The 13,904-nt window shown below is 40.2% G+C and overlaps 1 protein-coding gene across 1 annotated transcript in view; it reads right to left on the bottom strand.

The window, feature by feature from the left end:
- Positions 1–149: 149 nt before the first annotated feature.
- Positions 150–13,904, bottom strand: part of LOC121943744 (anoctamin-1-like) — a 77,696-nt gene continuing 63,941 nt past the window's right edge. The window contains exons 13-20 of the mRNA XM_042487350.1: positions 12,953–13,038; positions 11,567–11,578; positions 7,246–7,317; positions 5,931–6,005; positions 2,881–3,082; positions 2,389–2,500; positions 2,080–2,137; positions 150–326 (exon numbers count right to left, since the gene is read on the bottom strand). Coding sequence (XP_042343284.1) covers positions 150–326; positions 2,080–2,137; positions 2,389–2,500; positions 2,881–3,082; positions 5,931–6,005; positions 7,246–7,317; positions 11,567–11,578; positions 12,953–13,038 — 794 coding nt within the window. The remainder of the gene's footprint in view (positions 327–2,079; positions 2,138–2,388; positions 2,501–2,880; positions 3,083–5,930; positions 6,006–7,245; positions 7,318–11,566; positions 11,579–12,952; positions 13,039–13,904) is intronic.

The following is a 13,904-nucleotide window of genomic DNA, read 5'->3' as shown; positions in this document are numbered from 1 at the left end:
AATCTCAAAATTAAAAATTTATTAAAAAATGCATTACTACAATAAAAACTCAACTGACAAATAGTCTGCTGAGTCACTTTGTGCACCTCGGTCACATCAGAAAGCTTCTGACCTCTAAAAAGCTGAGTGCAAATGCACCTCAGGAGCGTTTAGGACAGATTGTGGTGTGGTTTACAGACAGTCACCTCCTCCACACCGACACCGAGACGAAGGAGCTCATCTTCGCCATTCGGCACAGCAATAAACTCACCACCTCTCACTGCCCTCCCTCCTTTATCGGTCAACCAGTGGAGATGATGAAGAGCCTTAAGTGGCTCTTCATCGTCCTAGACAATAAACCGAGCTTTGATCACCACGCCGCAGACAGCCACAAACGCTGCCATCAAAGACTCTGCAATCTTCAAACTTATATTTGGATAACGGCTTGTGTCTTTGCTTTTCAACCCCTCCTTCTGTATGAGAGCATTACTGAACTCATCCTCCTGCACTGCACCACACTCAGCCTCGCCAATGGACATGAACTCCCAAAATTCACCAATATATCCTCTAAAATAATCTCCCTCCTGAACCCCGACCTGCCAGCACTCACAGAGCGCTGACAGCACGCAACCCCTGCTGCCCCTCCGCCCGTCGGGCTGCAGACAACTTTTCTGCAAGAAATCTGTGAGGAGTTTTGTGCCCTCAGCCATTCCTGCCTCAAACAGCCTGAGGTCGCTGGTATTGACTTTTGCTGTGTAGTTGTTTGTTTACATCCCCTGTGTTTCTTGTACTGAGTGTTTGATTGTGCAGACTGTGAGGGCAAATTTCTCTAAGAGGACAATAAAGAGCGAATCGTTTCAAATCACGTCTGCAGGAGGTTTGGGACTCCTTCTAGTCAGATGATGAAAAATGCTAATTTGATTTTATACGTGAAGGCCTCTGTCAATCTGAACGTTCCCCCGAAACCCCCTCAAACTCTCAAACTGTGGAAAAAAACTTCACAAACAGTCCTATATTTGTATTGAAAAGCCAAATCTGGTTCACCAGGCATAATGCTGAGTCGGGTGCAGCCCTACAAAAGACCCAAACCAACAACGAATGCTGCTAATGGTGTGTTCACACCAAACATGAAGACAGCCTTTTGTGCAGCCAGATTGCCAAAAAGTCAGTGCAAAGACGGATATAGATGAAGATTTGGGCCGGGTGAGTGAGAAGGCAGGTTTTCATTACAGATTTTCACAAAACACGAGCGTTAATTTCGAAATGGTGATACAACACAAGTGTGAGATGACTGTGTTTACACAGAGTGATGCTCTGCGACTTCTCCTCTGTTGATAACATTTCAGTAACCATGGCGATGGATGTTCAAAACATTAGCAGCTTTATTTCTATTGCAGCCACCAAACTAGCCGTCATTATTTACAATCCAAGGCCATGTAGGCGTGTTATGGAGCCATAATGGAAAGGCGAGCCCCTGATACGTGGGAACGTTTGAGGGATTTCTGGGATTTCCACGATTTCACAGAGGAATTGTGGATTCAAAACTTCCAGATAATGCACTCAACTTTTGAGTTATGTGATGCAATAACAGCTCTTGTAGCTCCTGCTGCATCATGAGGGAGCCAGTTCCTACTGACAAGCACATAGACGTAGAATCATGTGACCTAGAAAAGCCAAAAAAATGTTTCCATTGCAGTTTTATGAAATATGGCTTTTTCAAATTGCCTGATATACCACCTCATGCAAGCGTAAAAACTTTTTTTTTCTAAATTGATGTGTTTCCATTAGGCGTATTTAATTCACAATTTCAATTTGCGCCAATTGAGGGTTAATGGAAACCTGGTCACTGACATGGACGTGCAAAATTCACAGAATTTGCATGAGACATTTTTGTGTTGCTGTATTGCTAAAATCTCTTAGTGTTGAGATCCAGTTGAGATTTTTGTGATGTAATTGATAATCAGAAATGAAGAACAAACAATGTCAAGCTCCACAACTCAACGTCAGGAGCCTGTTTTACAGAGGCAGATCAGAAACGGAGAGGACTAAACGCTAACGCTGGGTTCGTCTGTCAGTCGCGCTCTGTTTAGTGTGAATTACCTCTTCCATTCTGTACGATCCAACGACATACAAGTAGTTTCCAGGTCGTCCAACGAGCCTGTGAACCAAACACAACCATCACATGTTATATGTTAGAAGAGGAAAGCTGGAAATTTACAGTTTGATCATCTAACAGTACAAACACACTCATGATACAGTGTTTTAGATAAAAAATGACGACCAAACAGCACGTGAGATCAACAACAGATGCAATTACTTGAATTATTGATGATCTACTTAAGTTTGATTACAATGATTTATCATAAAATGTAGAAAATAGTAGCAGTGAGAGTCATTGTCAGGTGTTACCTGCCCCTGAAGAAGGCCAAATAAACGATGGGTGTGAAAGCATTGACGAACTTCAGGATGAAGGTTTTAAAGATGAGGCGCTCCTCGAAGCTCTTTTCTGTCTTTGGAACCTCTGAAAAAGACAAAATGTGACTTAATTATCTCACATACTCTTCATCCAATTCATTCAGTGCTGTAAAACACTCACACAACTCTCAATAAACTAAAAATAAAGTTTCGTTGATGCTCTCTACTTTTCTAGATGTCTGGTTATAATCCCCTCGTGAGCCATTATGGGTTTTCATTTGTAATTTCTTATCTCCATAAAATCAATCTGCACAGCGAAGCACCAAAACATACATTTTTGCTGGGAGGTTGGCTTAAATATTTCAGCATCAAACAAAGTTGAGTTTTTTAAAAAATATTTTCCCACAAACTCTTTTGCTTGTTGTAAGAATATCTGATCAATCAATCAAAGTCAATCGAAGTGGTTAACAGTGAAATGTGCCTCACCCAGGGTGGTGAGCCAGCGGGCGATGGATGCGTAGATTTCATCCAAGATGATGATGACGATGAGGTTGATGATGGCGGCGGTGGTTTTGACGGTGGCTCTGATGTTGGACCGGGCTGCCGCGTAGTTGCTCATGTGCAGCGCAGCCTTGATGCTGATTCGGTACAGGATGACCCCGAAGACGATCGCAAATGTCACAAGGATCTAAAAAATAAGACGTGAACATAACAAAAAATCTGACAATCTGCTGATAGTTTTACAAAATAATCAAAGAATTACTGCAGGTGAGAAAGCTTATTGGATGAACTCTTTTCTTAGGTATCGGCAGTTATACTCCCAAAACATTTATTCTTAATTTTTATAGCATTTGTTTGAATCTGAACAGGTATTTTCCTTGTAATACAACAAAGTTGAAGTCCAGTGGAGAGACTGAAAGTCCAGGATGTGAAGTAGACCGTGTTGAAACATGCCACACGTATTTAAAGGTGCTGTATACAATGAAAATAATACGGGCAGCTGTTCCGACATGCATCGTTACCTCAGTCTGTATTTATTATAATAATGCATCTGTTTTCATAGCAACAACATCTGCTGCTTGACAGCCTCCTGCTACCCAACCCAAACCCAACAAGCCCTCACAAATCCGGGTTGGGTCAGTTTTGTGATGTAAAATGTTCTGCTTGGTTTAGATTCAGTTTTTTTTTTTTTTTTTTAACTTTTACATGTAATTTGTTAAGAAATTGCTCTCCCTGCTTCTCTCTCTCTGTGTCCGTGTGTGTGTATTCCAAGTTGGACCCGCAGTGGGCGGCTGGAAAAGAGAGAGGCTGACCTGCTGTATGTGTTGAATTCGCCTGGCACATGGCTAACAGCCACGAATCAATGAAGCAAAGCAAAAACCTAGCGATAAAATGTAATTTTCCAGTAAATCAGGGATGCCTTCTTCATCGTTTGAAGATACTGAGCTGACATTATCGACTGACGGCTGAGGCATTCATCGTGTTAGGATGCTGTATTGTATGTGATGGTAGTTTGCTGCAGTGTGCGCTGCTGTTGAGTGACGTGATTTCAGAGGAATAACAAACAGAACATTGATTCAAGTCACGATTTGCTTTCAAATCTGGAGTCAGGTTTTAAAGACGTGTGTATGGGTCTGAATCAATCATGTGCCCAGTGAGTGTTTCACTGAATTTGAGAGGAAAACTGTGTTTCTTGTATGTCTGAATGAACAAAAAAAATAAAAAATGAAAATAAAAAAGTGTTTGAACTCTGTTTAAGCAGATCTCATATGCACATGTATGCTCAGGCATGATCAGGGTGCGCTAAAGCTTTGATCTCTGCCTGAGCCTGATTGGGCGCGACCAGACCTGCCAGATTTGGGACAGGACGGGTTGTAATTTATCAGTGTTCCCTCAAGCTTATACTGGGTTGTGTTTTCACAGTTTTTTTTACTTTAACAAATCTAGCAGCTCTTGTGTGTAAATGGCAGGAGTTGCATTGGACTGAGTCAAGAAGTTAAAAAAGCGAAACGGTGCATGCCCACTGTACGCGACCATTTCGCCTCAATTCACTTCTGCCCCGCCCCACTGTTTGCTTGCATCCATAATCCCCCACCCCCTTCTCGAGCAGACGAAGTTTTACTTTAGTATTTCCTGCATTTATACAGAGCTGATTAGAAAGTCACTGGAGCTGCAGCTTGAGTGGCTGTGTTGATGTGAGCACCGTTTGAGATTTTGATATCGTTACTTCCTCTTGTCGTGCCGCCAGCTTGCTCCGGATCACAGGTATCCCAGCATGCATTTCACAGGGAATCAGTGGCTTCCGATACAAAGTAAATGGGAGCAGATTTCCGGTCACCTGTAGTCGCGTATAGTTGGCATGCATCGAACGAGCGGGAATGTGAGAGACAGAGAGAGAGGATGACTGGACCGAGGAAGCAGGGGAAGAGAGGGATGGAAAGTAGAGACAGAGCAACAGGGCGCTGCGAGGGGACTTGGTTTGCAGTGTTAGCTTCTGCCTCCCCAGCAGTGGGAGAGATGCACGTAAAATGCAGCAAAGAGCGTTGATCTTCCTGTGCATGTGCGCTGCAATGCCATCGGCCGCTATGAGCAGTCGAAAACGGAGATGCACCGAGGCGTGCAGCACATTCTTAAAAACCTGTTTTACATGACGTGCAGAGTGAACGACAGACGACTGAAATAACAGAAGGAAGAATAGACGGAGAGGTGGTGCCACAAAACACGTCATCCCAGAACTTGGGCCCAAAACTGCTGCTGTGGTTCGTGCTTGGGTCGGCCTTGGAAAAAAGCTGCACAGGTTCATGTAGAGTCGGGTTTCTTTTGTTTTGTGCCTGACTGAAGCTCAAGGGAGCGCTACTTGTAGTAACATTTTGGGGAAAATGTATGTTCGGGAAGTGCTGAGCATACGACTGGATAACTGAGACTGATTATACTGCTCGAGTTGTGTGTTTGTAAATGGATTTGCTGTCATTAAACGTGGATCCCGTTTATTGTTTACTTAATTAATAAAGAATGATTTTTTTTTGGATTTGCTGTTTGCTGTGGAGACATGCCAGAAAGACATCGTTTTATTCACACAAATTCAAAGTAACACATGGTGAATAGTTGATATGCAAATGGTCATTTGGGGAATGAAGTACTCTTTTAACACATATTATACATTATAATACTATTATAATATTTTAGATACTCTACACAAACTGTATTTACTGTGACTCAAGACCCAGACAACAGCTAAAAGTTGCATTTGTTTTTGTCATTTCAGAATTACCATGATAGATTTTTTTATTTGTCTGTTCTTTTATCGTGTTTTTACACACATTATTTTCACCTTACTTGAAAGCTAAAAAACTCTGTTGAAGTGTTCTTCCCTTCCTAGTTCAAAGAAAACATTTGAACGTAAACGCTGCTTTCCCTAACTGTCGTTTTGAGTTGAAGGAGTTCAGAAATGACATGTAATTTCTTCAAACGTCACACACGTGTTAAATAAACAAAGGCTGGTGATGTAACACTGCAGAGAGACTGACGAGACTCACCATGAAGCACATCGTCACCACAGTAGTCAAGTAAGCCGGCAGTCTGTCTGTACAGGTCAGCTTCACCTTTTCACCCTGAAAACACACACACACACGCACACACACACACACACATAAACACACAGTTATGTGAAGGACATAAAATACACAACATGTCTGAAACAGTAACAGCCTCTGCAGCTGTTTGAACGTGTGTGTCATGTCTCTCCGTCAGTAGCAGCTCTTAATGCTGTGGGCACGCAAATGCACACAGCATGCACACGCACACACACACACACACACACGCTGACACACACCATAAACATACACACTCGCTATGTGGCTGCAGTGGAGCACAGCTAATTCTGCCCCGAGCTATCATGTCACATTCAAGCCTACTGAGAATTGGGTCAGAGAGCTCAAGCGACTGTGTGTGTGTGTGTGTGTGTGTGTGNCTCGCTATGTGGCTGCAGTGGAGCACAGCTAATTCTGCCCCGAGCTATCATGTCACATTCAAGCCTACTGAGAATTGGGTCAGAGAGCTCAAGCGACTGTGTGTGTGTGTGTGTGTGTGTGTGTGTGTGTGTGTGTGTGTGTGTGTGTGTGTGTGTGTGTGTGTGTGTGTTTTCTCTGGTGTATTCAATGAAAAAGAAAGACGTGACCTTGGCACAAGACTGAAGGCTAAAGGCCATTACCCAAAGTGAACATGCTCGACTCTAAACCTCCAGAAGACGTCGCGTGAAATGTCTCCATGCTTTATACTACAAACATGTTTCAGTGTTTCATCAGCAGTTTCTTGTCAAAACGGTGCTGAAGCTGCCGTTAGACGTGAGTCCTACACTAGTCAGCGCTGACTGTGTGTTTGGTGAAGGCTGCAAGCTGCTGATGGACAGAGTGTGTTTCTTGATTATTGCTGTTAGTGTATGTATGTGATCAAAAGAATACCATTTGTTTTTTTTCAACAAAATATGTTAAAGAAGTAAAGTCATTTTAAATTGCTGGAACAATTTTGGGGTTAAGAAATAAAAATAATTTATGTCTATGATGATAACATGAAGTGGAATAATGAAATAATAATGAAAAAATTAGAAAAACAAAACTACACACACACACACGTACATTCATATCTATCTATCTATATATATATATATATATATATATATATTCATAGGTCAGAAATGAGGCAACAAAAATATTAGACAATTATCAAAAGAAGAAGAGAAATACATTAAATGAACACACCAGCCGTGACAGCAAATGTAAGATCAGAGTGGATGAATTACTGAGCAGATGTGCTTTAAACACACAGCTAAAAATCTGACTAGAGGAGTTTTACCTTCGGGGTTGCGTGTTCTTGTCTCATAGTCTTTTGCATGACTCGGAACTCGTACTCCGCTCGGTTGTGGTCCTGGAAGAGAAATCAGTTTGGATGTTGAAGTTACTGATCTGTGCCACCTGTTATATTAGTAAGCAGTAAGTGTGCAAGATAATAACCAGTAGAGAAGAGCATTGAGGAGATTCAGAATGAAACTAAATGACCAGACCTGTTTGCATGAAGTTTGCAGAACAGTGAGTTAAAATTAGAGCTCTGAGCAAGAAAAGAGAAAAAAATGCATCGACTCACCATGAAAGAATTAAACAGACATAAACCCGGAGTAGCACGGAAATATCAAGAGTCAACTTAAACTCAAACTACAGTTAAATGTGTGTAAAAGCTTATCGTGTTTCAGTGTTTATCTAAAGGTTTGTGATCAAACACGTGACAGAACGGCCCAACAATGTCCACTAAAACACCGTGCCTAGCAGATATGTTTGCAACAGCTACCATTTACCTCCAGTCTTTATGCAATGTCAGGCAAGCATATCCCTGCAGGTGTCTGTAGTTGACTCAGACTTATATCCATGTGCTTCTGGGTAAGATAGCAACCACGCACGTTGCGCTAATTGAAATGCCAAACTTTTTGGTAAATTAGTGTTTATCTTCCTTGATACAGCCGTTAACCATTTCAAACACAAAGCTTGTGATGTGGCGTGTCCAATTTGCGCTGCTGTCAAGGAATCCTTTCATATGGTGAGGAATGTAGGATTAACATTTTATGTCGGCGTCATGTGCAGTCAGAAGTGAGTGTAACAGTCACAGGAATACAGTCTGCAGGAAGCCAAGAGGAATGAATCAGAGGAAACGGCATCGCTAGAAAACAAAGCTGAGGGTTAGACAGTCATTTTCAGCCTGAAGGTCCGCGTGTCAAGCTAATGTACAGATAGACAGAGAAAGTGAAGACAGACACAAAAAAACCCAAATGCTGACAAAAGCTGCCACGAAAAGGAGTAAACAAATTTTGTTCGGTGTGGATTCAGGCCAGCAGGGGGAAAAAAAAAATCATTATTAGTGCATAAAATTAAACTGCTTTGATATCCTGAGTCATTTCTACCAGACTGATACTATTCACAAAGTAATAACTGCTCTCGTAATATTTCTACAGTGCTAATGTGAACACAATGTTGATTTTATGAAAGCTAAAAGGCTGATGGAACATTTTCTTTCAAATATTCTTGTAAAAACATTTGACCCTCAGGGACTGTTTGGTGCATTTTGCGCGCCTTTCATTGTTCATTTTTTGATAACTTTGGCTGTGTTCATGCAGATGGCAGGAACTTTGGCAAGCTTGTGTATTTTGTTTCGTCTTAAATACACAGTGGAAACAAAAGTTTTACATCCATACATTTGTTGATAAGAAAATGACTTTTTATAAAAACTTGCATATAATTTACAAGCTATATATATTTAAGTCTAAGGCAGTCTGAGACAAAATACATTCAAGCCTAGTTTTTTTTTTTTCTTTGCACATTTGGATAGTGACGACGTACTGTACAGTGACAGAAGACGCTTTCTCACTTTTCTTCTCGCAGGACAGAACATAAATGCTGTTGCGCTGGATGGGCAGAAGTTGTTCAGAGCCGACAGGACACGAAACTCTGGTGCAAATTTAAAACATTCACTGCAGAAATGCAATGGAAGAAATTGTATGATGCCATCAGCAGCAACATGACTGAGCGACCGGATGTATTTGTCATAGCAGCTTCTGAAAGACAAAATTTAATTTCACCTTTTTTAAAAACTATGTTTAAAAACGACTGAGTAATCTATCTTGTGCATTGTCAGCCGTAAACTAACTTGCTCATTTTTAATGGACGCCTGTTAGCCGACCCGTGAAGTCTGACATGTGACAACTTAAACATGATACGCCGGCTGTCAACGTTGCCATGACAATGAACTTCAAACAGGGAAATTATTATGTTAAAGGCTTAATCTAGCACAAGGGTCGCTGCATCAATCTCCAAATAGAATATATTCTACAAAACTAACAATTTTACTGATGTGTATAAAACATAACATATACTTCATTAAAGTGTATTATTGCATTCCTAATACGAGACTTGGAACTTGCCGTGTGGTCCAGATCTGGACCGGAGTCCTGATTTTGAGAACGTCTGGTCTGTACATTAAAACTAGGAAAATCCTGCATATTTTAGTATATATTTAGGGAATAAACCATGACAATATAAAGCTGTGGGCTTTAAATGAGAAATAGTAAACTATAAATAGAGCTGAGAGTAACTGCAGAGGCAGGTGATAATACCCTAAAATGTTTTTACTGCAATGACACATTTCACATTACACACTCATTACACTTCTGGTAGTAAAAAAACCAAAACAATCTTTTTTGGTCCAGGTTTAATTTGGTTTTACTGTTCAAAAGATAGAAAACTGATTCAACCTTATCTGAGGGGCACATTAGAACCAGACAGCCTGCATATTTGATCTCTTTTGGTCCTGTCCAAGGTGATTTAGACTTTCACTCTTCTTTTTAGGTATTTCAGAAATTTATGGGCTTGACATACCACTGTCCTTCCAGCCAGACTGCCCATCTGGGACCAATAAGAAAAAGTCAAGAGTGAGCTGAAAGGGCTAGAAGTGTGTAAACTATGAGGGGCTCAGTTGGTTCGATTCATGGTCCTACATAGCTGTGTGGGCTTTTCTGAGTTTCTTGTGGGTGAGCAGAAAATTGGATAAAGGGTCCCCTTTGGCAGACCCTTCTCTCATTGGGCCATTACTCAACAATATTGGAACTTCAGTCATCATAGGCTGAAGTAATTATACCCGCTATATAAATTACCTTAAGGCATTTGCATGCAAAGTGCTAGAACAGGCTCAAAATTAACCGACTCGTCAGGGCAGCAATTTTTCTTTTCCTTTTACAATATTTAAAAAGGTGCTTAGACAATATTTTTGCACCACTTCTTTCTCAAAGATATTTTACCTCACTTTGGGAGTGTGTGTGTTGCTTGTCATATGTGCATGGAGGACACAGTTGTCTCTTTTAAAAAATATGTAAACCAAAATTACCACAACGTGCTTGTATGCCTCTGCGAACCAGCCAAGTTGCACTTTAAGTTTACATCCATGTCTGTCCAGACTCATATGAAGCCATAACAGTTGAGAATTCTTTAAATATGGATGCAGCTGCAGCGAAGCTGAATAATCTCAAACACTGGATGCTTCACACACACATATTCCCCCCGGCAGCACAGAAAATATCTACTATCAGCACAACTTTCAGGTGGACACACGAGATTAGTGTCAACATTTCCGTATCTGACCGAGTGTCTCCCCTTCGGTTCCTGAGATAACATGTTCAATAATGGCCAGAAAAGTGTTTTTGAAGAACATTCTGATGTCCTAATGAAGCTGGCCTTTGACCTTTTGGACATAAAGTGTCAGCACTTGATCATTTGATCTTACTAGACATTTGTGTGAAATTTTGTCACAATTTGTACATTAATTCTTGAGTTATGGTCAAAAACATGCTTTTTGAGGTCATAGTGACCTTTACCTTTGACCAACAAATTCTTATCAGTTTGTCATGGAGGGCGAGTGAATCTGATGAACTTCTTTCTCATGAGATATCTCGCTCATGAGAGACAGTGACCTTGACCTTTGACCTCTAAAATCTTTGATCTTCTTCATCTTTGAGTCCAAGTAGACATTTGTGCCAAATTCGAAGAAATTTCCTTGACTCATTCTTCAGATATCGAATTCACAAGAACCAGACAGACGCAACATAACAGTGACCACAGTTCACTGTTTACTGGATTTAACTGGATGTTTCTGCCAAATTTGAAGAAATTCCCTTGGGGTATTCTTGAGCGGCTGCATCCGCTAAAATAGGACAGATGGATGGACAACCAAAAACACGATGCCTCAGGCCGTGTCTACCGCCGCCGCAGAGGCATAAAAAAAAAGCAAAGAATTCAAGAAGAGAAAAGAAGATGACAGATACAACAGCTATGAGTCAACAAACGTTCCTGTCAACTCTGCAGCCGTCACTAAACACAAACAACAGCAACAGTATTGTGTTAAGAGGCGACGGAGATGGCCAGCATCGGGAGGAACCTCGTGAAAAAGAAAAACTACAGAAAAAAATACAGAGGAGCTAAAGAGATAAAGACTGAGCAAAGTGGAAAGACCTGAGGTAGACTGTTAGACACCTTGAGGGAGAAAGTTTTAATTTTAGCAGCTGCAGAACGGAGCTAAAACAGACAGTCAAAAAGAGAGAAAGTAAATTAAAGCAAAATAAATCAAGTTGGATCCAAACCTTATGCTCCTCCTGTGAGATACAACAAACACATAAACAAGGAAAAGGTGTCAGCGGGCACTCATTGGCTCTGAGGATTTAAAACACTTCAGTGTCACTTTAAGAGCAAAAAAATATTTAACAAAATCTTTCATAAAAAAGGGCAGTCATGCATTGTTCTTTTTCATTCTGATTTTAAAAGATACTGATGTCTGAGGCCGTGATGTTTGTGTGGGAACATTTGTGCCGAGGGCTGAGTCACTACAGAGCGCACACAGAAGACAGAGGAGGTACATGCACATGCATATCCTGACCTTTGTGTCATCCTTATTACTCTCTGATTTTCATTCTGAAGTGTTTGTCCCAATTTTGTATTCAATTTGTTGTTTTAACAATATTTTTAATGTTGCAGAACAAAAGAAACACAAACTCTTTACAACACACAAAAGGGCAAATAATTTGTAATTTTGTGATTACAAGGCCAGTTTCTTTTTTTTAAAATTTTCCATGTAGCCCATTGGGATAGAAATTATATTAAAAAGACTTGCAATTTCCAAGTACTCCATTACAAAACCATGTCTGCTGATTGTGGTCAAAGCAACATTGTGACACGATAATGCAGTTAAAAGTGCAGATTCATTTGAAGGGTCTACGTTGCATAACCACGCAGAAATAATGTTGCTTTGACACTAAAAGCAGACATGATGGATGACTGTTAATGAGCAGGTTTCAAGCCTAAAGTTGTTTTCATGGTTTGCTGAAGTCAAAGGAAACTAATGGTTTTACTGGAAGGAAGGAAAAATGTTATAATGCATCATGTTCAGTCAACAGGATTTATAGTTAATGGACTTAAATTGAAATCAACATCATTCAAGTGCAAAGAAAGTGTCAGCATGGGAGGAACTTTTACTTTGTAAAACTTCAGGGAGTTATTTTTGTTTATTCATTTTGTTTTATTTTCCCTTGACTTTATAAAAAAAAGTTGCTGGGAACTTACTGTTTATTATGTTATAAGTTTTAGTTTTTATTAAATATTTGCTAAAAGATTTTTTTAAAAAATTGTGTTGAAGTTTATAATCTTCCAAATTCCAAATATTAAGAGAAAGAGTTTCATTTTTATTGTAAATGCATATTGGTTCCAAGTATCGGTTATCAGTCTCATTAACCACTAAAAATTGATATTTCTATTGGCCCTGAAAAAACAGTATCAGTTGACCCCTAATCTGAGCTGTTCTGTGTTTATGTGGGAAAAAAGAGCAATAAATGTGATATTTAAAAAAATATCTCTAATAAAGGACGTGGAAAATCATGTTTCCCAAAACATCTAACTGCAGTTTCCATCCATACTTTTATGGATGATTATATTTCGACATGTGCTTGCAAAAGTTGTCGATAGCATGCTCTCACCTCCTCCTCCTCTCCGAAGCCTGTCAGGTCCCAGATGTAGTTGAGTCGCATCTGTCGTCTCTTCCAGTGCTCCATGAAGAGGACCGCTACCGAACCAAGCACAAACAGCAGACTAAACACAGGCTCAAACACAAAGTTAATGCATGTCTCTACCCTCGCCACCTAAAAATGAAGAATATAGAGGATGAACATGCAGTCTTTAATAGTGTCGATCTTTCTGCACTTTGATTTAGTTCCTGTTTATCGTACCTGAACATGAAGTTATGTTGGCTATAAATATGCACTTTCTGTGTATATGCAATCAACAGCTTTAAATCTCGTAACGTGATTAAGTGTTTTTGTTGTATTCCTCCTGCACTGATAGACTGCGTGGCCACTCGCAGACTTGTAAACTATGTCGGGTTTGTACATGATATCACAGAGTTATTTTATTATTTGTTATTTAAAAATAACAAAAGGGGTCTGGGGTTCCTCCTCCAGAACATTTTGAGTTTCTGAGACTTTGTTTACTATTCAAGAGAGAAATACACAAAATAATTAAGTCATTTTTAGGTGAGAATGGCCCTGCTGAAAATGGAAAAGTCTTTTTTGCGTAAAAAAAAAAAAAAAAATCGGCGTCCACATAATAACAAAGTGAACGCATCGTCCTGCACCCGGATCTAGAAAAACAAACGAAAGTGCTGTAGTGTGCATGCAGGGCCTTTATCTGTGTAACACAGTTTACACGGTGACAGAAGGGTCCGAGTTTTCAAAAATGACACTCTGGAACCCGGTTTCAAGGGTTCGCATTTTCAGGCCCCCAAAACGTGTTTGTCGTGCGAACGAAAGGCCAAACCGCAACAATAAGGTTTCATGCAAGAACCAATGCAGTGTAAACAGCCCCTTAGTGTACTGCAACAGAATATTCATGTTAAACACATTAAATTCAGTTTGGTTTTTTGATTCATGCCCC

The sequence above is a fragment of the Plectropomus leopardus genome, chromosome 1 (genome assembly GCF_008729295.1).
Source record: "Plectropomus leopardus isolate mb chromosome 1, YSFRI_Pleo_2.0, whole genome shotgun sequence".
NCBI lineage: Eukaryota > Metazoa > Chordata > Actinopteri > Perciformes > Serranidae > Plectropomus > Plectropomus leopardus.
This window is presented reverse-complemented; position numbering and strand designations above follow the sequence as displayed.